Source organism: Pleurodeles waltl, chromosome 9, assembly GCF_031143425.1.
Source record: "Pleurodeles waltl isolate 20211129_DDA chromosome 9, aPleWal1.hap1.20221129, whole genome shotgun sequence".
NCBI lineage: Eukaryota > Metazoa > Chordata > Amphibia > Caudata > Salamandridae > Pleurodeles > Pleurodeles waltl.
Window position 1 is genome coordinate 273845542 of NC_090448.1, and position 27398 is coordinate 273872939.

Here is a 27398-nt window from a genome sequence, read left to right on the forward strand (position 1 = left end):
TGGCATTTTCAGGGAAAAAAACACAAGCCTTCTTCGGCAGCCCTTTTTTCCCATTTTTTGGGAAAAAACGAAATTTTCACTGTATTTTGGCTAATTTCTTGGTCTCCTCCAGGGGAAACCACAAACTCTGGGTACCATTAGAATCCCTAGGATGAAGGAAAAAAAGGACGCAAGTTTGGCGTGGATAGCTTATGTGGACAAAAAGTTATGAAGGCCTAAGCGCGAACTACCCCAAATAGCCAAAAAATGGCTCAGCACTGGAAGGGGGGGGGGGGGGGGGGGGGGGACGGCCCAGCAGCTAAGGGGTTAAGAGAATTTTGTCACAGTGTAGGTTTTGATATTAGCCAATAAGTTTTGATTTTCCACTGTGAAGAAAGACTCACTTCAGGTCTGAGTTTCCACTCTACTCAATGACTTTCAACTCTCTGATGTGCCCCCATGCTGTCAACTCGTCTTCTTTCAGCCCACCCCAAATCTGGCTTCCTGAGATGCTAATGACTTGAGTCACAGTGAGCAATGGCCTGCCATGTTTTGCTTGCAATTTGGGAAATGACCCAATTTTATGAATTCACCAAAATACATATCTATATTTGCAATACAGCGTTTCGGCTTGCACCTCCGCAACGCAATATACAATTACATTCTCAGTGACCGCGCAGATAACTTTCAGACCCGTTATCAATGAAGATTCCAAGTGGGAAGTAGAATCAATGAAGTCCTGAGATATGCTGTGGTATACAGTGATGAGGTAGCCTTGTCAACAAGGATAAAATTAGTTTGAAGGCAATGATTGTTAACAGTAGATCCAGATGTTTTACCCGCACTCTAGTAGTTTTCTCTTGAAGACATGTTTCAGAGAAAAAATCTAATTGTCGGAGAGTAATGTTTAAAATGGTATTTTAGGGGCTGTGAAGTTTATTATTTTTTGGTCTATGTACTGTTTTTCACAAACATGTCTTTAGCACTCGGTCACATAAATGACAGAAGTCTGTCATATTAAGCATGTTGTTGTATGCCACAGATCAGTGGTTCTTACCTTTGACTTTTGTGGACTCCTACTTAATCATTACTGGGATCAGGGGGCCCTCACTGAATCATTATTGGAGTCTGGGGACCCCTACTGCGTCATTACTGGAAGTCAGGGACCCGGCCATCACAATTTCAATGATTTGAAGCACAAAACAATGCACGAAAATACAGAAACAAGCATTTATCCAACAAATACATGAACAATGCTGTTTAATTCACAAATATGAAATCAAAACGTAATTTTAATGGAAGGTAGGAGCTTTTCTAAATTCAATTGAGGCCACCCGTCGTCCAAATTGTACTCTGTTTGGTGCACTTGCACTGCTCCCAGGAATCAGTCAGAGGATAGCAACATAATGTTGTCAGCTCTCACAATAAGTGCTTGCAAATTAGGAGCTCTGTGATAAGCACAGGAAATGTTGTTTGCATTCTATTTTTGTAGTGAGGGTGCTGATTGAAAGTAATTTACCATATAAAGTGTCTTTTTCAAGCCTGCTTTTGATGTTATTTATAAGAGCTTCCCTGTGTAGCCACAAATATGTGTTGGGATGTTGCTGTATAATATGGAAATGAAAGCTACCTACTGAAATAGTGTAAAAAGCACCTGTAGATGTTCGACACATATACCTGATGCAAAAGTGTCATATTCTAAGGTTTAACTATACACAATGTTTAGTTTAATGTGGTTGACAAAGTCCAGTTTAAATACAGATGAGTATCTGGTGACTTGTTCTACAGCGGTTACAATTTTCAAAACAATGCAGAGTACCCCATCCTGAAAATGGACACAAGGCTAGACTGGGGAATTTGAAAACAAGATAGAAACTATTAATGTCGGTGGCAGAATTTTCATAGTTAAAATAAGCCAACTATGTTTCATAGCCAGACTATGGTAGGGAATTTTAAGACCCTCTAGTTTGAACAGTCACACACCCACGCATTCATGAGAGAGTCAGTCTCAGTCTCTCTCTCGAAAAATAAAGTACATCCTTTTTAGATACTATGGTTTCACATTTTAAGGCACATCTGAAAAGGACCACATTTGAATTTCACTTTGCTATCATTAAGTAAACAAAAAAAATCAGCCAAAATTCCTACGTTGTGTGTGAAAAAGTGCATCCCGCGATGCACTATTAGTAGCAATAAACTGAAGTCAATATTTATTTTAAGTTGATCAGCTTCCCATATTGCCCGTGAGGTATGCTGGCCTACTCCTCTTACAAAACTGCTAAAGCTCGGTGATGTTTTAGAGCATTCTTTTGTGCACTGAACTCGTTAGCCTTAACCGCTGCATCTAAATCGTGTTGAAGCCTCTAATTCGATTTGGACATTCCTAAATATAGATTCTTTTCATTTTCAGCTATACAGATGTAGGTTTACATGTGTGTTTTGGACCACTGTTGTGCAGCATGATTCACTTTGTAAAGATTTACCTGTTGGACAGATTGTCACACGTTTTCCTTTCAAATGCTGGTATAGAGAGAAATTCATGGTGGACTTATGATTGTCAAGGGCGTTATGTCCCCCCCCCCCCTTCACCACTATGCTTGTTGTTTCATACTAGGTTCTTTTTGTAATGTGTAGCATTTGTTTTTTTGCCAAAAACTTTGCGTTACGGATGAACAACTCCGTTGGACTAAATGTCATTTAGATACTGTTGTGCAAACCTAAAATGTCACCGTGTTCTACCATTCCACAAAAGCAATACCTGTTCAATCTGTTCAAATGCAAACTCTACCATTTAGTGTTAAGAGGCTTGCAGATCACAGAATGTAGGTTGGTGGTCCTTTGTGATCATAAAGAGCATCACGAGGTCTGATCTTGCTGTGAACCTTCTGGGATACCCACTCCTGGATAGACTGGCAACTGTTCGAAACTTTGTTAAATTGCAAATATTCCTTATCACTGGAAAGAGGAGCCTCATACTGTTTGGAAATTACATAATAACACTTCCCGGACTGTTGAGGAGCAATGATTCTTTACCAAGAGACCATTTCAGATATCTTTTAAGCAACAAATTCCATATTTTGATAAACCTAATTTTCAGGTCTAACTAACAAAATAGTGTTACATACAAGCAGTCATGCTTCCCGATGAACCTGTAATCACATGAACTTGTTTGGCAGCACTCGATTGGAATTACTGTCTTGATATGGAAGCAGTATGGCGCACATTTTAATGGGTTTGATAAAATATTAAGAGGCTGCACTTATTTTTGGCATTACTGTTCACACAGACACAAAAACATACTTATGTTCAATGGTATATAACTACTGGAGCTTATTTTCCCCTTCCCACTTCTAGGACAAAGGCACTGCACAACTGAATGTATTTAAAATGGTTTAAAATGAAAGCAACGTTGGACTTAACATGAACCTGAGCATACTTACTATCCGGCAATTTAAGGACCTGCTCCCCGAGACTCTTAAAATATGGATGTTTCATTGCTTCTTCCGCTGACGCTCTTGTTTTGGCTTCATACTGCAATAAAATGTAACAGCATTAGCATTTTTTAATTGTTGAATTCTTTCAAGTTATGTTTTTCCAAATAAAAAAACAGATATTGAAGAATATGACACTGCCAGTAAAGGAAGACCTACTTACAGTTACCTAACCAGCACATATATCTATTTCACCTAAATATTATTACCATCCATTTTATCTTTCACATTTATATAACATACTAATTAGGAATTCACGAGACCCCCAGCTCAATATGTGCCTAGCCAACTCTGGGATGAATGATAGCACGTGGGCTTTTAAATTACGTCTGGAGATCCGGTACTTTCATTTCATCTTTATAAAGAAGATATGGAGCCCACACTCTTGTGCCTTACTCAACTTAAAAAGACTGGGTTCCTCTGTCTCTAAGGAAAACGTATAGTTATTAGAAGGACTTTTTAACCACCTCTAATTCATTTGTTGAAACGGAATTATGCAAAACCCTCACCTACATGTGGTGGCATGCTTCATCGCAGGGGTGTTCGTTCTCTACCAACAAATAAAATATTTTTCCAGAATGTTCATGATGACTTGAAATAGTATTAAGAATAGGATCAGAGGGTTAACACATTCAATTCAAAGCCTATACATACTGTCATTAATTCTGACAACAGTGCTGTTATCACATCAGAAGTAGAGTGAATAACAAGTTACTTACCGTGGGTAATGCTCTCTTTAGTGGATATTCTGCCCAACTACAAATTTCCTCAAACACCAGCTGTAAACATTTGAGTAATTATGCCTATAGGCCGACAGGTGATGCCTTTGGACTCCATGTTGGCTTCACACCTCCTCCGGAAGTGTAAGTATGGAGCGGTATACAAGGGCTATCCCTACACAGTGGCGTCAGTTTACACCAAAGTGTTTTGCACCACTAAGACACAGTATGTCAGTAACAGACTGAGAGCCGTGGCGGTGCGCAGAACCTAGCAATACATTAAAGGCTACTCTACAGAACAAGGAGGGATGTGGGTCAGTTAGTCATCTGCTGTTGGGTAGAGTACCCACCAGAAACAGTGTACCTACGGAAGGTAACTTGTTTTTCTGATGGGTACGTTTAGTAACAGATTCCGCGCCTTTTAAATAGAAACCAAACAAGCACTTCCCGAAAAAGAGGAGCTGAGGAGTGGACTTTAGACTAGGAAACTACGCAGGGACGAACAGACATGAGAGCCTTCGCTGCAGACCTGAGAGTCCAGGCATTATTGCATGGTAAAGGTGTGGACAGATGCCCATGTAGACGTCCTGCAGATGTCCAACAACAGATCACTGCGGCGAAGGCCGTAGTGGCAGTCTTAACTCTGGCAGAATAACCCTGAAGACCATCAAGACGCTCAGTTTGATCAATGTATACCACATTTGCAGAGAATGATCCAGCAGGTTATGGTCAGTTTCCGGACTGCCTGTCCCTTTTTTGTCCTGGAAACCCCAATAAAAACTTGGTCATCTACTCAGTACACCTTAGACTGATCTATATAAGCTAAGGAATCTGTTGGGATGAAACTAGTGCAGCCTTGCCTTCTGGATATGGCAGAGAGAAAAAAAGCAGACACCTTGATAGATTTCCCCAGATGGGAAAGCTGATACCATCTTGGGTAGAAATGATGCACAAGTCCAAAGCACCAGCTTTTACAGGGTGGTTGCCTCGACAGTGCCTGCAGTTCACTGACACTTCAAACTGAAATAATCACAACAAGGACGACATTTTTAAAGGTCAATATCCTAAAGCAACAGTGGTGCACAGGCTTGAGGAGATAAGAACCAAATTAAGGTCCCCTTTAGGTATAACAAAAAGCATGGAAAGAATTATGTATGCAAGCCCTAACAAACAATGCACCACAACTGGTGAGAAAGAGAGTACTGATCAGGTAATCATAAAAATATGGCAGGGGAGTACAAATAACATTTAATGCTGCCTAAAGTAAGGCCTTGCTGGCCTAGACACAGGACAAACAGAAGCACCTCGGGGGTGGAACCTGCAGCAGATTTAACCAACAGTCTTCGCAAAAAGCCAAAAACCTTACCCACTATCCACAATAGACTGTCTTTATGGATAGATGGCGAGATGTCAAAATGATATTCACCACTTCCTCAGGCAGATCAAATAAACTCAGCTCATTCTGTTCAATCTCCATGCATGGACGTAGAGGTTGTGTAGGTTTGGGTGTAGCACTCTGCCTTGTTAGGACAGCAGGGGCTTCTGGTCCAGCGATTGAGCAGAGGGAACATGAGCAGACTCAGCAGGAAGGTGTACCAAATCCTCCAGGCCCAGCAGAGGGATATCAGTATAATCTGAACTCTATCTCTCCCAGCCTTCTTCAGAACCTGGGGAAAAAGTTAAAAAGGTAGGAATGTGTAGAGACAAGAGTCCCACTAAAGATGGAACCATCCTTCAAGGTGCACACTGGTGGAAAAGTGCACAAAAGGTGAGACGAGTGTTCTCAGTAGATTGCCTTGAACTAACATTTGATGCAGATACCACTTGTGTTCTGCTAAATGGTGTCTGGTGAGCTTATCCACTGTGGCATTCAGGGACCTGCTGCATGGTTGCCAGTCAAGGAAATTCAGTGGAGGTCCAGCCAGCGCCCCTGCCTCAGCAGCTCCTGGCATATCACACAAGTCCTCATATCACCATGTCTGTAGCAGTGCCACATGGCTGCTGTGTTGTGTGGCACACAATTGCCCTTAATGGAAAGTAGAAAGGCCTTGAGAGCAGGCTCGATGGGATGCAGCAGTAGGATATGAATTGGGTACCTCTGCCCCAATAGAGACCAGAGGCCCCTGATCTCCAGCTCATCCAAGAGGCCTCCTTTTCCCAGAGCAGATGCATCATTTAACATTGAGAGGTCTAGATAAGGTAGAGAGAACAGCCTGCTGCAAGTCAGATTGGAATTCTTCATCCACCATTGAAGACCTTCAGCTAACACATGGATGTTGCCCGAGAGGCAGCTTCAAGTGCTGAGCCTTTTGAAAGTAGCGATTCTACTGCAGAGACAGATGGTGCCAACTGGAACGTGGCATCAGCAGGATACACATGGCCTGAATATCAAGAAGCCTCAGAGCTGTCTGGGTCAGAAAATAGGACCATATTTGAAGCATCTGGATCATATCAGGACTGTTGGGGACTTGCGACGGGAAAACAAGCTTTTGGCTCTCACCTCCCTTAAAAAGGGAATTCCCTGCAGTAGCCTAATAGGGAATTTTGGCTCACTGATGGAGAAATCCACAGAAGACAGAAAAGACATGGTTGTCCAAAGGAGGTCCGTGAAGGGCTGTGATGAGCCTGCTTTCAACTGCCAGACATCTAGGTATAGGAAAATGTGATCTTGGGACCTGTGAAGATGGGCAACCGCTACCTAGGTTACCTTGGCAAATATCTTGGAGATGCAGAGATGCAGCCAAAGGACAGGACGGTGAAGAGGAATTGCCCCTTCCCCACAACAAAGTGGAGGAAACACCTGTGGGACCGCAGCCTGGGTACATTAATCTTATGGGTACTGTGTCCCAAGGATACTGTTCATACTGGGTATCTAGGGTGACAAGAACCTGGGCCAGAGAAAAGGGTGAGACCCTTCCAGCACACGTAAGGCAGCTGGAAGGGATTTTGTCCTTTCTCTGTGGATGTGTGGGGACTCAGAATTTTAAGGCTGGGTTTTGTGGAGGCAGATTGAATCAGCAGAGGTGTGTTCTATTTATGTTTTTTTTGGACTTTCAGTCGTGGAAAGGATGATAATGGCCAAGGTGGAGTGAAGGAGGGTCGTCCAGTTCAATCCCTGACCAGGCAGAGACACAACAGGTGGTCACAGGTGTACCACTGAAGTGATTAAACACTAATGCCCAGCAAGAGGTCAAAATAGCTCCTCACCAAAACATCCAAGTATGACTAGTATGTGAGGTGTGCTTGCACTAGCTGGAAATAATGCATAATCTAAAAGAAAGAAGAAGGACAGCAAACAGGGAATGACAAAAAAGAAATACATTTATTACTCACTAATGCTCAAACAATTCAGAAGTGCCCTAATAACGTGCTATCTCTTCTTGGAGAACTTGACATTCTCATACATAAAGCAGATTATCCACCTACAATAAAAAAGTTTGAGAACCGCAAATCATTGAGGAGGGAGAAGTTCTACTAAGGAACCCTGCTGAAAGAGATACTCTGGCAGCAAAAGACTATAGTCAGCAGTCTTTTGTTTCCGTGCTCAGAGCTCAATGATTCAGTCTAAAAAGAGTAGTGCTCTGACTTGGTCCTGTGGGTATCCGAGCTGAGTGGCATACTTATGACCTTGGGCATGGTGTTCATTCAAGGACTACTGCTCTTTGGTGTCGCGCTCAAGGAGCCCATGTCCCTGCACTGAGTGCTTCAAGGTTGTTGCGTAGGCTCTCTTATTCTAATGAGACTACTGGATTTGGGTGGCAGAATCACTTGCACTGTGGGGGGCTGAGTCTGAACCCACTACAGGTGACACTAGTCGGCCTATTCCGCGTTTTGCTCTGGCTGACTAGCAGTGCCTCATCTCCGCCCAAGAGCAGGGATGACTGGGCCACCGAGCGCATGACACAATTGACTCCTCAGGGAAATTGTGGTTGCTCAGATCTCATCTGTTTCTCTCAGTTACATTACTCTCATATATACAAGGACAATCAGAGGCAGAATATAGTTCAAAAAGGTTTTATTGAGGTAACTGCATCTTAAATAATAAATATGTACTGCAATAATTAGGATGATGGAGCATGACAGGATTAAAATTGTGACCAGGAGAGTGAAACATAAAAATAACACCACCATATTGTAACTAGAGTCATTAAAATAGCTCCAACCTAGGCTAAGTTGAAGCACAGCATGTTAAGCTCTAGTTCTGCCCTTCAGGTTCCTCTGGGAAGACATCATCCCTCATACCTGAGCAAGAGGCCTGTAGTCTACATAAGCAGCTGCAGCGAAGCACTCAGCATACAGCTGTGGTCATCTGGCTGGAATCTACCTCTAATGTACATGGGTCAAAGTTGTGTTTTTATAATAAAACAGCTGATGTTCCAAGAAAGGATCCCTACCCACGACTGTGTATGTTTCTGTGAACATTAGAGACAAAGCATACCACTTTTGCCGGCAACCTATCTTACTGCAGCCTTGAGAAAAGCACAGAGTGAAAGAAATGACTTGTTTAAGAACGCCGTGCTGGCCTAGACAAAGAACAGCTAGATAGAGAAAATAAAACAAGACCGCAAATGTGGCAATTTGTAAAATAATAAAACAAAGCTGAATAAAATATGTCTAGGTGAAAGTGCACAGCGGCAGGCCTAGTTTGCTAATATAAAGTGTATGAAGCTATATCTAAAATGGCTACACAACCAGGTCTGCTGCGATTTCGGTTTGCCTTCTTTAATGCCAAAGATGTCTGGAGTCAGAGGAAGCCTGATGCATCACAGTGTACCTAGCACTTCTCCATTACCTAAGGGTCTTCCTTCAGTGAATGAGGAGGCGTAACTTGCAGGAGGGGGCGTCATAGCTGAGGAAAAGGCACAGATTGCAGACATTGTGATGGTCCTACTATGGATATTTAGAGTTACAACAGGGGTAATGATGGAAGGGTGTCTGTTTCATCACTCTCTTGGACTCTGCATTCTTCGATGCCAAAGGTTGAGGCAGGACAAGCGGTCCTCGAAGAAAGTCACAAAGGTGCTGACTTGTTTTCTCATGTGTCTGTGTCAAATTCAACTGTGCATGTCTAAAAAAGAAACAGGACAAACACACAGCCCTTTTGATGTCTCTCCAAACTCAATAGGGAAAAAATAATAGAAGATGGAGCCAGTTCTCACCAGCGCTGCCCACTAGAAGAAAAGGCTCAGCACATCACATGACTTGAAAGACTTTGTAGAAGAAAAAAAACTTGCAAATGTCTCAGCCCAAAAGTAGGCGGCTGGAGTATGTACAGCATGCGTATCTACTAATGTTTTTAATATTTAACCAAAATTCAATTTAATTGTGAAGTCAGATTTTTTATAAATATACAAGAAAAGTAACTTTTAGGAAGTTAGACTTTGTCTGCCTGAAACTCCATCTGGACAACTTGCGTTAACCTGTTGGCAGCAGCCCAGTCAGTACTTTTCCCCCTTGTTGAGCTGTGAAAACTACTCACAAAGCAGAAACAATGGCTTAAGACTTGTGTGTAAGGTACAGGACTCCTCTCAGCTCAGGATGGACAGCTGAGAAGGTCTCAGGAACTTCATTAACTTGAACCGGACCAGAGCAAGACCTACCCATTCACAGTTGAGTATAAACACAGACCCAGGGAAATCTTTTGTTCATGGGCCACGTGTAGCCAGCTTGGCACCAGCCCAGTGGGAGGAGAATCTGGTTCCAAAACCACTATGGCGTGGTTGCGGAGAATGGGACTGCTCAATTCCCTAGAAAGTCCCCTGCCTGTGACATCAGTCGCCTACAAGGGTTGGATTTAACTCAGAATAGTGCACTGTGCGATAGCTTGCTGTAAGGCAAAATTGGAAAGATGCCCCGTTGTGAAATGTTTTATCACTGATTCATTTAGGAGTGAGCTTCCAGGAGTCACCGCCTTCCACTGGCCAGTGAATCCTATAAAAGTAGCACCTCATCTGTAGCTCATCAGAACAATTCCTGGAACTTTGGAAGAACAGAAGACTGGATCCGCTGCTTGTGACCTTTGTGGAGACTTGAGGGACTAGACCGGCTCCCACTTGTATCCCAGACTGAGAAGTGGATGCTATGGGTCAGGTGGATGACCCAGTGTGGCTACAGGACAAAAGCTGCACAAGTTTTTTTTCCTGGAGTGTTGAGATCACCAATAAAAGATGACCAGGACTGAATCTTACAGGTTGCCTCTGTTAGAGTGAGTACTGGACACTAATTGCTGTTCCTTAAATCTTGGGACCTTTAGAAGAGATCAAGGTCAAGTGCTTGAGAAAATCTGAAAATCTGGGACTTTAGGTTTGACTCCAAAAACCTCAGGAGCTTCTGTGGGACATAGCTGCAATGGTATTTGACTTAGAGTGGATGTATTTGGTTACAGCATCCAGGCTTGCCCTGCTGGAGGATTTTGAGCTCCAAAAGAGAGACTACGCCTGAAGGTTGAACTCAACCAGGTAAAGAAGAGCAAAGTGTCCGACCGACGAGAGGACCTCGGAGGATGTAAAATTTGAATTTGAATTTTCCCACTGATAGAAATTTGGGCAACAGGACCATGTCCAACAGCTTTTGGACTTTAAGATGGCAAAGTCGAATACAACCTTCTTTGCTGGAGGATTTATACTTCCATTTCAGAGAGGGTAAAAACTGACCAAAATGACTCGTTTGTGGTATCACCTTGCTCTCCATCACGTTCAGCCTGAAATTGTGCCTAGATTCTAGTTAACCAACAACAGCGATTTTGATTGGCGCACTACCTTTTCTTGGAGCTTGTAGCCTAAAATGTTAAATATTCATATCTCTGGTTCCCCTTATTGGACTTCAACCATTACTGTGTGATTTTTTTTCTAATTAAATTGGTCTTTATTTTTAGAATTTGGCTGCATGATTTTTATTTTGTTGCAATATTTTAATTGTTTTGTTATTGCTAAATACTTTACGAACGTTATCTTAAGTTAAGCCTTTCAGTTCTATGCCATAACTACCAGGACGTTTGAGGTTTATTACTTGAACTTGTGCAATCCTCTCCATCAAATAACCCATTTTCGTATTCATGGTACATGTTGTGGTCAGGGCTTGACATCCTTTTAATATTAGTTCCCATTATCTAGCCCTACATAGACAGACAAGAGCCCAGTTAGGCACCCCATGTGACTTAAAAGTCACAATGATGATGGAAGACTACCTGTCAAGTCCTTATACTAATTCCATGAAAAAGGGTTAGTTTGCAAAATAGTGCAACAAAAAATAACCATACAAACATTATACACATCTGAGTAGAAGAATGTTATCAGGGAGTCTGTTTTGATTTGAGAAGTAAAGTATCTGTCGGAGACAACATAAGCACTTTGAAAACTATGTATAGAGCACCTAACTGTGGGGTAGTCATAGATCTTTCCATAGATGAAGGCAGGGGGGGTGGGGGGAGGGCACTGCTTAAGCAAACATGGTTAACATAGCAATTACCTGAAGAAGCTTTGCCAGAAGATCAAGGCCATCATTATCTAACCTGAAACAACAGTAAAAAGTTAAAAAAACAACAACAAAAAACAATTTTATAACATTACTTACACAATTGCCACCTGGCACACATCATGCTTTTTACAACTTCATTTTCTAATTTCAAGACGCTATAATGGTCACGGTCAGCATTATCAACAAAGGCAGTTCAGAACGCAGCTCCAAAATACTTAAGATATTATTTTAGCACACTGAAATACATAATATTCTGTAGAATGTCCAATACATTCATATTCATAGTTGCACAGTGTTAAATATGTTCCTATAAATCTTTTAAGGGGAGGTGGATTTAACATATTTTTTCTACACATCATACTGCATATGCTTCAGACGGAGCCTACGGTCAGAGAGAAATATCTAAGAGAACTACAAGAGAAGTTTATAATCTCACACTTCACTTTTAGATGTTCTCTACGTTTGTCTAGCAATTAACCTGGACAAGTCCAGTGCACATTTATGTAAGAATCTGAAAAAAACAAAAATGGAATTTGCTAAATAGGCATTAGAAGGTAAGCAATCATGGTTGTTCATTCACACTTCCTTTAAAGTAACTGCAATGGATATGAAGAAACAGACATTTACATGTTTCATGTCAGAAATGCTGTATTTTGCAAGTTCTGGGATTTTAAAGTGGAGAAGATATTCATGTGTTGTGTGACCAGGAGAAACCAAAAATGATAATGTACTTACAAATTAGATGGCAACCCTCTAACCCCAAATAAAATACCCTGAGGAATGCATTTTGTTTTTCTGCATCTAGAACCTTACGTTTGTGAGTGGAAAAAATATCAGAAAAAGTAAAAACATAAATACAAACATGAGTCTTCAAAAACTGAAGAGGTAGCCAAGTTAAATGGTGAGTCTTCATAAATGAAATATATGTGTTTATATTATAGAATAAAATGTAACCTATTAGCCCTGATGGGTTACAAATGAAATGGTCTTGTTAAAAGGCCCACCCAAGGCATTTTGGAACCTTTATATATACCCTGTAGAAGGCAAACACCATTCCCTCCAAGGGCTCGTTGTCTAAATCCTCAGTTCTTACTGAAATGAGACGTAACAGCTTCTTAACTTTGAAAATGGTGCTATGAAAATATGTCTTAAATAGGACTGAGCAAGCAAGCCCTACTGCCTCTAGATGGGTTCATTGACCCGGAAATTAATAAAACACAAGGGGCCCAATGAGGCATTTTACATCACAGAAACTGTCTGAAAATCCAGATTCAGTGCCACTGATGAAATTCCTCAATGTTTAAGATTCTCTCTGTATGTGTGTGTGTGTATATATATATATATATATATATATATATATATATATATATATATATACTAGAAATTAATATAAAACAGTTATCTAAGATGAGGTGAAGTGGGACTTTACTGCAAAAACATAGCTCTATATTTTTAAAGAGACACCATCAAGGGCATCATTTATCGGATCTGTGAACTAAAAAGACCATTTGATACACATCAACACAAGGTGGAACCGTGTTGTTAGGAACAAACAATTCCTATTTCGATAACAGCAACAGTCTGTCTGTATACCTCACCACTGCTTTGAAAGAAAAACTCATTTTTTCTTAGAATAGACAGTCACTAAGACTAACGAAAAGCAGCCAGGATCTTAATCGTAACATAGGCCAAACAGATCTAACCTATTTAGAGTGCATAAACAAACATATGCACTTTAAAAAAGGCAGATGGGCAATACGGGGTCCTGCATCCACCCCACTGTAACCATGCCCAAAGTAGACCAGTGTTCACTTAAATGTAGATTTTTTTTTTAAAGCATAATCCATCATGGTTCAGTCTGACCTGTATGAAAATTGTTCACGAAGAAGTGATATTTAAGGACCTACAATCATGGTCACTGGCTAAATATGGAAAGAGAATTGTTTTTCATCAATTTTCCCCTTATCTGGAACAGTCTTCTTGATTCAACCTGTAAAATCAAGCAGATTTTTTTTATTCCCACTAGACTAATTGCACAGCTGTTAGAACCTCTCAGCAGCACAAACTGTAAAACACAGTTACACATTAAGTAAAATACAAGGTCCTTTACTGGTTAACATGAATTATTGCATTAATTGACTTTAAGTCGTGATTGTATTATGTTTCGGTCCAATTTAGGAAGATTATTTACGTGATCTGATTTATAGGAGCAAAAATATCAAATGAAAATATAAAGTAGTATGCATTACCCTACATAAGAATTTGTAAGAACATGCAGGGATTATCTGTGAGGTAGAGGGGTTGTTGGAAGTAGATGTGATGATTGTCTTCTCGCCTGTGCTGTGCTCGAGGACTGAAAATTGAATCTATAATCCTGATTACTGGAAACATGTAATCTTTACATGTTGAATGGAAACATGTTGTGGCTTCTAGTAAGTAGTCACAAATTGGAGAAAATATAATCAAATATCTATGAAGATAAATGATAGAAACTGCTGACCAATAAGCATAAATGTATGCTATCTGCTCTGTCCCCTAAGTCTTTCTTCAATCTCATTCAAACTCTAGTCTTCACTTTTCTCATCATTAGTTTGACGACTCAACATACACTGAACTCCCTTCAAATCAAACATATTTGTAATAATTAACTGTATAATTAGGATACTGATACAAGATGGGAGGATTTCATTTATAGTCTTTACAGTCACCATTTGCAAAACATAAAATGGCACAACAATGATCAATAATAGCATCTACAAGAAATTATTAATTATTGTTATGTGTCCTCTTGAAGGCTTAGGTATAGGACTGTTCTTTTAGTCAAAACATATCTTCTAGCAAAATACAGGAGGCCAAAGGCTGACTAAAGCTTCGATATAAACTGTGTGATGATCCTCATATCAGTTATCACTCTTCATGTTGTTTACAGCCACTGAGCGGTCATCACAAAGGCTAACATTTCCAATGCAAAGCCTTAGATCCTAGATGGATATAACAGGCCACTTCCTTGACTGGCACTGAGGTAGACTATGTATCGGACTCTAAACTGCAAACACAAGGGCTTTTCCAGTACGAATTAGAGTACCCCATGCCCACTAACATTATGTCTCTTGATCAGTATAAATATATTATTTACACCGATGGCTCAGCCAACCTGTTGTAGGTACTAAATATCAATACTACACAGCTTATGCAGCTGTTTATGAGGAATGGAGAATTCCACCCTCAACAACCCTTTACGCAGCCCCTTAGGATGTGCACTGGCACTGGAACTTATGGATCTTGAATTCCTGACACCTATACTGTGTGATTCGTACTATTGTGTCCCGCCTTTTAATGAAAATTTGCATTCCTGGAGTCTCAATGGATTCAGAGACTCTAAAGAACACACTATCAAGCATAAAGTGCTTTGGGGAAAAGTAGCAGAACTGAAAGACAACCTGCCACAGGCTCACATAATACATACATTGGGCCATCAACATGTTGGAATACAAGTTGTAGAGAATTCACTGGCTTATGAAGCAGCTAAATCTGTAGTTGTTACTTCAACTGTAGATGTGATTACTCGCTCTCAAACAAGGGTGGATGATGAAAAACTAGCTTCTGTAAATGCCCCGGCTGACGGAATCCCCTTATAATACCAAAAGCATATCCAGCAAAATATTCCTACCATTTAAGTGCCCAAAATATTCCTTATGAAAGAATTTCAGGGGAGGGTGATCGCAAGAACCCCAACCAAGACCATAGGCTAAAACTAATTTAAGCAGTGCATGAGGATGTTCCCTCTGCTCAGGCTGGTGTGGCAGCTACAATTTATTTGTTACAAAAACATTACTGGTTGCATGGTCTGTACAGACAAACAAAACACAGTATGTCCTTAGTCGTGAAATTTGCCAGCAAATTAAGGGCTCCACTGTTAAGCGCCCACTGCAGACACCCCTCTTAGTCTCAAGCAAGCCTATGCAGTGTGTGTACCTGGACCACTGTAGTCTCTTAAATTCAGCTGATGCATACAAATACTTTCTACCTGCTGCAGATTCTTGCTCCAGATTCCTTTCGGTGTCACCACATTGATAGGCTGAGGACTGCACTGTTATTAAAGATTTGCAAGTCTTCGAGAGATATGCAGTATTTGCATTCCACTTAGACCAGGGCCATGCCTTTGCCTCCAAAGCATACAGCAAACCAACAACATCCTGGACCACTATCAGTCTTGATTCAGAAGTAACCATAGCACTGAGACTGCACTCCTTGCCACCGCAGATGACATCTGCACTCTCGACCGAGACGAAACCGTCGCCCTCATCCTCCTGGACCTCTCTGCCGCATTCAACACAATCTCGCACAACACACTATGCACCCGCCTCCACGACACCGGCATCTGAGACTCAGCACTGCAATGGCTCTCCTTGTTCCTCTCTGCAAAACACAGAGGGCCCGACCCCCACCCTTTCTCTCAGAAGCCACCAAGATCAGCTGCGGCATCCCCCAAGGATCCTAGCTGAGCCCCACCCTCTTCAACCTCTACATGAGCACAACAGCCGCCATCGTCAGAAGCCACGCACTCAACATAGTCTCCTACGCCGATGACACCCAACGGATAGTCTCCCTCACCAACAACCCGGCCACTGCCAAAAACAATTTCTAAGAAGGAATGAAAGCTGTCACCACCTGGATGCAAGATAGCTGCCTCAAAATGAACTCTGACAAAACAGAAGTCCTCATTCTCGGCTTCACATCATCGGTCTGGAACGAGTCCTGGTGGCCCTCCACCCTCGGAAACACCACCACCAACCACGACCGCAACCTCTGCATCATCTTAGACTCATCGCTCTCAATGAACTGACAGGTGAGCACTGTCTCATCGAGTTTCTTCCATGCCCTGCGCATGCTTTGAAAGACCTACAAGTGGATCCCCACCAAAACCAGAAGAACAGTCGCCCACGCCCTTGTCAGCAGCCGCCTCGACTACGGCAATGCTTTCTACGCCGGAACCACCGCCAAGACCCAGAAAAGACTGCAATGCATCCAGAACGCCTCTGCTCGGCTCATCAAGAATGCCCCATGACACAGCCACACCTCCGCCCTCCTAAGAGACCTACACTGGCTGCCTATCGACAAGAGAATCAACTTCAAGCTCCTGACCCACACCTACAAGGCCCTAAACGACACTACCTCAACCACAGACTCTCCTCCTACACTCCCGCCAGGCAACTCCGCTCCGCCGACCAGGCCCTCGTCAAAGTCCCCTGCATCTGAAAAACCGCAGCCCGGGGTAGATCCTTCTCCCACATCTCCGTCAAGACCTGGAACACCCTCCCCATCCACCTCAGGCAATCTCCCGCCCTGTCTCAGTTCAGGATGGACCTCAACACCTGGCTCTTCGACTGATCCTCGTATCCCCGCCTCCTCCCCCTTTCCACCCCAGCCCCTTGAGACTCTCACCGATGAATAGCCACGCTCTACAAGTCCCTGATTGCAATACTGCGATTGCAAGGATACTATGGGAACCCTGAGTGTAACTATGCATTATTCTTCACCCTATCACCCAAAAGGAAATTAGCTAGTGGAGAGAAAAAAATAAGACATAAAGCAACCTGTAACAGCTAGAGTATTAGGTTTGGGTCGTAGCTGGATCCAGCACCTGTATGAGGTCCAGAGAGCATTAAGTAATCTGTCTAGAAGATCTTTGGGTGGCCGTACCCCATTTGAAGTCCTGTTTGTCATTCTGATATATATCCCAGATCTTGATGGTTCTGGTGGAGTGGCGACAGAAACTCTTTTTGACATAAATGAACGTCTCACTGTCTTACAGGAACTACAGCAATTCAGAGATGAGCGTTCTACTGTGCATGCTGCCACTTCCGAAATGAGAAGTGCACCAGCATCTATAGGCTTGACTCCTAAAGTTGGGGGTTTATTTTGAGAAAAATTTGCTAAGAAAATATTCTACCCATCTTACCATGAACTGCTGCCAGTCCCTGGAATTCAAGGTACCAGAACTGATCTTGCAAACGCTTGCTGGATGTAAAGACAAATGTTTTGTCTCCATTGATCGTGGCTGATCCTACACAGTAGGCCCAGAGCATTCCTATGTAATTCCCATCCCCCTCTCACTACCATACAGGAAATACCTCTCCAAGCTTTAAGCAATGCTGGAATTGTTCTCCTAGGGTAGGGATAGCTGAGAATGAAATTCTGTTGATTTTAATTACCGCTACAAGTACCAGAAATGTACCAGATGAAGGTCTACAGTCTTCTACTACTTATCAAAGCAACGGAATTGTTTATGATGAACCATCTTTAGAGGTGTCTACCAGTTCCCTTTCACCTGCAGTGGCTCCTGTCTTCACACAGACTGCTTCTGGGTACTTTGTCGATATTGACGACTTGTCTTCAAATTCCAACACCACTTTGCTGGTATACGTCAGCCTTTCACTGGCTTTAATGTACTTATCTGATATGTCCAGAGTCCTATTTGTGGATTATACTCAAATTGCTTGCTCTGCTCTTGCGTATAGAGTTTTTGATTGTCTTTTTCTTGCTTATAAATAGGAATTATCTTCCTGAACCTTTTGGTGTTAAACTGGTAGATGAGGTACTGAAGCCTCAGTTGTCTTCCCTCAAAGTGCGAAGAGACTTGTCCCTAGTGAACATTTCCACTGTTCCAGTTCCTGATGGTTTTGTGTGGGAGAAGGTTCTATATGTTATATTTGGTCCTACAGAGACTATTCAAATTCTGAATGCTTTTAAAATTGCTATGGACGATATCATCACACGTGGCTGTGTCTGACTGGGATGTGAAAACAGCTGATTCAATCCTTTCTGAGCTTGAAAATTATATTGTATTTGAAAGTGAAGATATGTTCATGAATTCCGCATATTTTCGTGAAATGTTTTGTTATCAATATGAGCACTGTTACCTACAAAGAGCTAGTATTCAACAAACAATCTTCAATTACACACAATGGGAACATTGCCAAACTCCACCAGTGGGGAGTTCTAAAACATATTCAGAAAATTCACATTTTACTGGGCATGATATGGCTGCTTCTGTATCATATAATTTCAAATTACCAGCAACAAAAGCGAGAAAACATGCTGACTTCAATTTAATTTGTTTCCCACCTAGCGGTCAAGGGCTATAAATATTGGAAAGAAACAATTAAATTGAAATCAGTGTGAGGAACTGAAGATTAGCAAGTACAGGGCATGAATGCCTTTTTTAAAGCATGTCTGATTCCACTGCAGATCATTTTTCTTAATGACACTGGTTGGCAGACAACTTGCCTAGGCCTAGCAAAAGTTAAAGACATGAATGTGCCCAGTATTTCTTCAATTGCAAACTCTGACAATTGGCAAAGTTTGGTTAATTACACAGAAGATCAGCTCAATGGTATAATCAGAAATGGTCCATTTAATTTTACACTTTCAGGTCCCTATGGGTGGTTATTGTGGCCAGTAGACACAAATGGTTGTTATGCACGTTTTATAAACTTTACACAGGGTTTTTAAAGCAAGCAGACTGGACCCCAACATTCCATTTTGACAGCAGTGAAAGAGCACCTCGCTCTCCTCTCTGATGACATGGATTTCCAAGATTTCTTGTTCATTCCTAGATCACCATGCTCTGAAAGATTCCTGTCTGCAACATACAATGAAAAAAGGAAGCTGCTGCTCGTTTAAGACAAATAGATCGGGCAAACTTAGAGAAAGCATTAGTCGTAGTCGATTTTGGGATCAATACACTGTCCACTCGCATTTACATATTTAACATTATGTCATTTGCAACTGATACTATACAAAATGACATGCTGTTTTCACAACTTGGAGAGAGTCAGCTTAAATCCATAATGCAGCTGAGTTGAACATTACAAGGTCTAAAATCGAACCATGTGCCCTGGAAGCACATGAACTTGAAATAGTTATTCTTGCCCTTAATTTAACACGCAAACAATAGAAACTGGTAAAGAAGGATGCAACAGACAATGGTTAACATAGGAAAGTTGCCTTTCACAGTGGCTGAAACACCAACAGCAGTGTGGTTAGTACAAGGAGTGATCTTCTTGCCAATATCCATATTTCAATTCACATCATGTTTGAAACATTTCCCAGTAGGTAGGTTTGAAGCTTTAGGGGAGAGTTTTATACACGAGGTGTGGAATCTGCCTTTTGATTACAAATGAATGAGATGGGGAAAGTAAGTGTTTCTTACTGGTAGTGATTGTGAAACTTCTGTAAACCACTCAATGATTTGTAAACACAAGAGAATGCATGGCGTATATAACGCGTTGGGGGCTACTTAAGCTTGTTACTTAAAGGGAGTTCCTGTCCCCTTGATTCATCCAGTGTTTCAGTTACTTTCAGATGGAAGTTACTTAATGCTGAGTGATCAAGGTAGCTGTTTGATGAGAGCAGATGCCCTGTATGGGATTTCTGTTTGTCAAATAGTTCTGTTATAATATGTTATGCCCCTCACACATGAGATCTTAGATGCAACATTTGCATCAGGGTTGTACTTACAACACAGTATGGGTTATTCTATAAACGGTGCACTGACCCAGAGGGGCAGAGGGCATTCTGGCCATGACTACACTGGGTGACATTCAGCTTGGCTGGCACTTATCTACTACCCCCGAGAGTACTGCCATCTACATCGCAGGCTGACCCCTGACACTAACTCCACGTAGGGGGTTGGGGCTAATCCCTTAGATCAGGATAGGCGGAAGGGTACACCTGCTATGCTCAGAGCCAAGACATTGGGTTAGGTAGGAACCACAAGCACATCTAGAGCCACATTCATCACAGCTGGATCGTTTATCTTCTTTACCATGTTTGTAATGCTTATTACTTTGCTTTGTTTCATCTGCCTAGTTATTGTAGCTCACTCTTTATCTGCCTGATAGCAAATGTTTTAATACATCTATTGAAAACTCATCTTGCATCTTTTTGTCTCACCTTGGCATGCATGAGTACAAATACGAAAGGGGTAAGATCTGTTTCCACAGCTTCACTGAAGAGTCAGAATGTCTTGTTCAAGTTGCCATAATCACCTTGCACCCTAGTGGGTGTGGTGGTTTGGGTGAGGCACTGTGAGTTAGCCAGCCGTTAGACTGAGTCGCTCATAGACTCACTCTCCCACACTTTGCCGTTCTACAGTCATAAGCATGCAGTCCTATTACCCAAGTAGGATCCACATAACAAAGTATACACTGTGCGTATTTGTGAATGTATGGTGCATGATGCATTCAAAGTGTGTCTGAGTGAAATAGCGTCACGGAGGCCTGTGGGATCCATTTGGGAGGACTCTGACCCAGTCTTTTGCCCAAAATGGAGGTATTTCCAGATAGTGGACATGTATTGCTGACATTCCTAACGCTGGAATATAGAGACCATGACAGTGGAGTGAGGGGATGGAAGACCATGCTCCTTAGAAATTCAATTAGCCTTCTACTGGCCAAGAGTAGTCTCTTAGTCTTCCTGCAGCACTGCCGTTTGGTAGATGTTGAAGGTGAACAGCTGCACTGGAGGCTGTGTGGTGCACAGTGAAGGGGATCCATTAGAAAAAGCCCAGCCTATTGTTTTGTCCCCAAGCAGGCCTTCAGTTTGGCTGATGAATGCCATATGCAGAAAGTTCACATCTCTTTCTGCCTCTGCTGTGGGTACTCAGGCTAGAGCCCGCTACACAACACTATCTATTCACACACAATATACATTACAGTGGTGCCTGCCATTGCGAAGTTATAGTTAATCTGGAGTTTTCATCGGAAAGGCCTTTTTTTTTATTTTGCTGATAACCTCGGCGACGTTTGACTAATCTGCACAAAACCTTCAAATAAAAATATGGTCATCCAACCCAGCTCCTTCCTGGAAAATGTTGGGGTGATCTGTATTGTAGAAGCCAAGAAAAGGCAGGGTGGGGGGCCTCATAATACTAATTCCCATACTAATTGCCATAGGAAACTTCTCTCAGTTACAGAAAAAACAACTGACCAGAATTACTAATTTGGCAAAAAGTCAGAACTTTACTCACAAAGTGTGTTTTTCCTTATTTGGTGTAAATCCTTGTTTATTAACCCTCACAAACAGTTAGATATATCCAGATGGTTAGTTTTGCGGGCAGCTGCTGTACCCAAAAAATATTTTTTTTGAATGGCCATTCTCAGTGGCTGAGAGGGTCTTGTCTCCAGTCGGTCATTCTGGCTCTGAAGTACCAGTGCTGGTACTCTAAAAAAATATTGCAGCCTCTATTACAGAAGTTGGAGCCTTGGTACCGGAGTCCTGAGAAAAACAGAAGGTCACATAAGAGGGCAAGTGTCCACACCTTGACTCCAAGTGGACCCTCTCAAATCAAATAAAAAAAATAATACTTTGAGTCACTGGTACTGCAGTACCCAGTTCCGCTGTACCCAGTAAGGGTGGATGGGTACCTGACTGAAGAAAATCATAAAAAATAAAAATACCAAAGCATGGCCAAACGTTAAAAATAGACCAGACCCTGCAGCTAACCGCCATTATGCAGGATTTAGACTTTTCAGTGTGGGATGGCCATCTGCACGTGTTGATCATAGGATGTCCGATGGATTTAGTGTATTTTCAACATAGAATGTGATTTAAAAAAACACAGAAATTGACTGGAAAAACACAGAATAAACTTATGTTAGTTAACTTTTGAAATGGTAACTAATGTTTAAAAAAGCGAAACTCTCCTGAAAATCCTGAGCTATCTTCCCTGAACTATATTTAGTGAACTACATATAACTTTTGCCACCCTAAACCACAGCTTATGATCTCACATAATACATCACTCGTGACATGTTAAATTACATCCTTAATGATAACACTGATGATACCTCAAATTACATCATTGATGACATCCGGTGAATGTGACAACATTCTATAAGGTTTGTGGACATGAATTAGTTGAACATGTTATACCTGCGCCTAATTTTCTATCACCAATCAAGTAATAATGGACATAACGTTTAACTACATTCTGGACACATACCAGTTCTGTCAATTCCCCCAGATTTGGTAGATGCTACCCTCTTAACAAAATATTTTTCCATTGACTTTAATGGGGTTACCCCTTTTTTAAATGTTGAGCACCCTCCAATAAAAGTAGTTTATTCTCTATTCACCTTACTAGGATAACCCCGTTTAAAGACTTCGCATGACCATCAGTTTTAAGTCAAGAGGTTGGCAGGTATGCATCTAGTACTAGGCCCTTTGAACAACCCTGCCTAGTTTGACAAAATACACTACACATATTAGTGAGATAAGTACAATGGCATACAAACTTAGACCAATGCTCTAAATTTGAGATAAACCACCTTCTACATTATATATTATTCATTAACAATATGCAAGGCCTCAAAATCTTTAGCAAAGTTTTGGAAATAAACATTCACACTTATAAATGTCCTTGTTACACTGAATTTATCTCCAGCACTGTATTGCAACTGTTTAACATGAGCACAAACCCAGACATTCAAGCGTTGGCTTTTCCTAGTTGTTGTGTGACAAGCGTCGGCTTTAAACCACAATCTACCTTGCAACATGTCTCGGTAACCTACATCAGGTGACGTCAGCCTTTACCTTGTTTAACACTGAGTAATACTTGCACCCCAAATGTACTGATTTGAAAACAGGGCACCATGTAACAACATGCACAACCACACTTGCCTCTAGGGCATATGCTACTTCAATTCTATGCACTCACAGTTGAACGTACAGTATTTCTATGCTCTAGCTGACATAAGCCCTTTACTAAAGAATTTCTTTTAAAAAATGATTGAGGGCCTACGGAGTAACATTAATATCAAAATCAAGGATGATGTAATTTGAGGTGGCATCAATGGTGTGTTTCAACAGGTGATGTAGTGAAGTAATATGTGAAGTCATGAGCAGTTAATATCAGATGTTCAAGATATAGTAATTCATTAAACTATTACTCGCGGATTTCAGGGAGTTTTTGTTTGTTTTTAATAGCAGTTCTCATGTCAACATCTAACTATTACGTGACTTTAATCCTTATTTTTCTAGTGAAGAAAAAAAATATATATACTGAATATTAACACTGAACAGATCAGGGGAGGCAACAGTCAAGAAATGCAGGTTAACAGAAACCAATGACAATTTTCAAGTTACATGGGAAATGTCAGTATTTTAATATGTCGTATACAATTATTTGTTTTTAGGCGGTGCCGATGTCTCTTTATAACTAATAAGGGCTGCAATAAAGAATAATTAATAAAATATAATCCTTACCGCGGTGAATGGTTCACTAACGGCTCTGGTCGGTACTTAGGAAACTTATACGACTTAAACTCTTCGTTAGTTGACAGTGCTGGCCATGTCTCTTCTGTTGGCGTACCTACAGACAATAAGCAAGACAGAAGATAAGAATTAGTGGCTAAAAGTAACATTTTAGAAACACTTTCCAGTTTGATTGAGACAAACAGTCAAGTAATGTAACTGCTGGTAATCCTCTACTCTTATAGAATAGTTCATCGCACACTATTCTTATAGTCATACTGTCCTTTATTGTCTAATTCGGTTCCCAGACCACTAAGATGATCCTGTCATTTTGATACCACCTACCTGGTTCGTTGAGGTCTGGAACTATCAACGCCTTCTGCATTTTAAAATAATAAATATGAAATAAAGCTGTGTCATTATCGCCTCAATCAGGGACCTAACGCAACAACAGCCCTTAATTGAATTCACATATGTAATTCTGGAATACTCAGCACAAAAAATAGTAGATAAAAAGTACACTGTGTGTAAAACTGCACAATCTTCTCCACTCTCACTAACCTGTTTATCACTTCCTTATCTCTGGAGCGGTTTGGCATGTTCAGCTTCTTGCAGAGCGCAAACATGGCAGTCAGTGAGATATGAATGGCATGATAGCTCTCTTAAGTAAGCAACTGCTCGGCTTCTACTCTTCTTACATACATCTTTGTGACAGGTCAATGAGGAGCAGAGCTGCTCTGCTCAACCACTTGCCACCTTAGGTTATGTATTGAGAGAAGACGATGGAGAGGTATTTGGACTGGTGGTTGGAGAACGAGTATCTGGTTCTTCCACCCAGTGCTTAATTTGAAAGAGAATGAGTGCCAACGCCCAAAGCTGAGCTCAGAGGCCCGAGGCCACCGATACTGAATGCCAGCACAGCCATTACCAAGGCTGTGCAGTCTGCAGTCCACCTCATGCCTCTAGTCCACTACCAGACACTCCCTGTCTACTTATCTCACTCTTGCAAGTTCCTGTATTCTCCTTCTGAAACTTTTTCTGTCTTTCTCTTCCCCCTTTTTCTCATTTGTATGCTTTTCCCTTTCTTGCGCTCAGGAAATATTTGATGAGGAAAAATAAGTGCCTCCCCACCGCAACCACTGTTTCAGATTAAGCATTGCTCCTACCAGATGGCCAATAGGACTCAAAGTAATTCTTAATTTAAGCAAAATCACAATCTTAGAGAACAACTTCATGGATCTCTGCATTGCTATTGATACACCTAAAAGTACCTGTAGAACAGAATTCTTTAAACAATGGCAATCAGGTTGCGAAACATGAGCACTCATTTGCCATATAACAAAATATAAGTATAAGTACAAACACCATGTTATGGTGCAAACTAACTATTACAAAGGGACGTGATTGTTTATTGTTTAAAATACACGTTCGTTAAAAGAGCATTAGAGTCAAATTGAACTGTGAAAGTCTTTCAAAATATATAATAGTTTGAAATAAAAATGTCATTGGGTCCAAATCTCACATCCTTCCAACTGAAGTAACCTGGTCTTTTCTAGAGATCCTATTTATCGTAGCAGTATTGGCTAAACTGGAGAACAGGGTTTGAGAAACCACAGAAGGTCAGTGGGTTGTACTGTAAATCTGAGGGCTTGTCAGGATAAACGTCAAAAAAGTGAAATGCTATGATTCGTTTAAAACTGGAAAACTGCATATTGTTTTATTATCAATAACTGCTATGGGGTGAGTCAGTGTTACTTCTCTGTCAGTGTATGATTATCAAAGGTATTCGCATACACGTACAAATCTCTACATTTACGGATGCTAGTTCATACTAGTGACTGAAAAAATTTGCACTCACACACTGATTTATTCACACTGAAAATTATGGCAGTCACAGCTTCTCAGAGTAATCCTGGAATTCGTATGGAAGGCCAAGAACATCAGAAGCCTATTAAAAGCGCAGCTAAGTTAATGCAGGTACACGTCAGCAGTGGCGGCCCCCACCCCATGAAGAGTGTCTGTCAAGGTCAGCCTAACAGACACTCTTCATGTTCAGGTCAGGCAGCCAGGAGCAGACATGCGCGATTTGCGCAAACTCCTGGCTGCCTGAGCTGAGGAGATCACAACTCCTATGGGCGTGACCACCTCGGCCCAGCAAAGATGCCTCGAGGCCCTCCCCTGGGTGACGAGGAAAGCGTCACCAATTGACACTCTCCCTGGGCGCTTCAGGTTTAAGCCCTGAAGCGCCCAGGGCGAGTGTCAATCAGTGACACTTCGTCACAGAGTGGGGTGGGGTCAGAAGTCTCACTGACCCCATCCCACTCTGTGACAAGGCTGGGACTGCTGCCTTCCCTCATTGGCTGACCTCAGGTCAGCTAATGAGGGAAGGCAGCAGTCCCAACCCTCCTGGGACCTGGAGGCTAAAGGGAAGTGTGTGTATGTATGTGTGTTATGTTTTACATTGAATGTTTGGTGCGCGCGTGCATGTTTGAATGGAATGAGTGTTGTTAATGGATGTGCGTGCGTGTGTGTGAAAGAATGAATGTGCGTGATCTTGTAAAATGAATGTTTGGTGTGTGCGTGCATGTTTGAACGGAATGAGTGTTAATGGATGTGCGTGCGTGCCTGTGTGTGAAAGAATGAGAGTGTCTGTGTGTGTGTGTGTGTCTGAGTGTGTGTGTGTCTGTGTGTCCCGCCCGCCCCCTCCCAAAGCTGCCGGCCGCCACTGCACGTCAGTCCTTCTTAGTAAATCTGGCCCTGAATGGTGGACAAAAGGTTTTCAGCGCCTGCTGACAAAGTCGAACCTCACTTGTGGGTCGATGCTTGCCGCACACACGTCTGACGTCTCAAGTGCTCTTTGATCTTCGCCAAATGCAGAGGGAAATTCTGAGCGTTGGAATCAATTATTAATATTATGTAAGAGAGAAAAGAACCAGTCAGTAGATCCTAAAAATCAATACACTTAGGTAAGCGGATCAACACCCCATGCTTTGAAATGTAATACACAAAACAAAGGCTGTGAGTCGGTCAGAGCAGAACACGAGGACTACAGTTTAAGGACATTTGTAAAACTTAATATAAGACAAGCTTGCGAAAAAAATCCATTCTTTATACGCCAGTTGCACAGCAGCAAAGCAAGTGCTGAAGTCCATTAGCTTTCTAATGTGTACCAAACCGCAAACGCTTTCTTTAAATAAGGCCAGACAGAAGCCATGCAGACTTTTACATTCAAACGTGCGAGGGCACAGATACACACTTCAAAAGTTATACAGATTTATTCATCAGCTGTTCTTTTAAGTGGACACGTTAAATGCTTAACCAGCTCTGTCAATCTAATTCCAGTCTTCGTTACTTCTTTTTAAGTGCACTATAACACTTATTGCATTAAGTCGGCAGTAGAATTGCATTGAAAAAGTATGGGAACTATGATGCTGCATGCAGTGGGGGTGGAGTCAGTGAGCATGGGGATGGGAAT

General features: G+C 41.6%; 1 protein-coding gene across 8 annotated transcripts in view; it reads right to left on the minus strand.

Moving 5' to 3' along the window:
- Nucleotides 1–27398, minus strand: part of LOC138259164 (cyclin-dependent kinase 17-like) — a 521155-nt gene that overhangs the window by 57621 nt on the left and 436136 nt on the right. For all 8 annotated transcript variants that reach the window (XM_069206701.1, XM_069206696.1, XM_069206702.1 and 5 more), the window contains 3 exons: nt 23936–24041; nt 11657–11699; nt 3420–3510 (listed from right to left, as the gene is read on the minus strand). In XM_069206701.1, coding sequence (XP_069062802.1) covers nt 3420–3510; nt 11657–11699; nt 23936–24041 — 240 coding nt within the window. The remainder of the gene's footprint in view (nt 1–3419; nt 3511–11656; nt 11700–23935; nt 24042–27398) is intronic.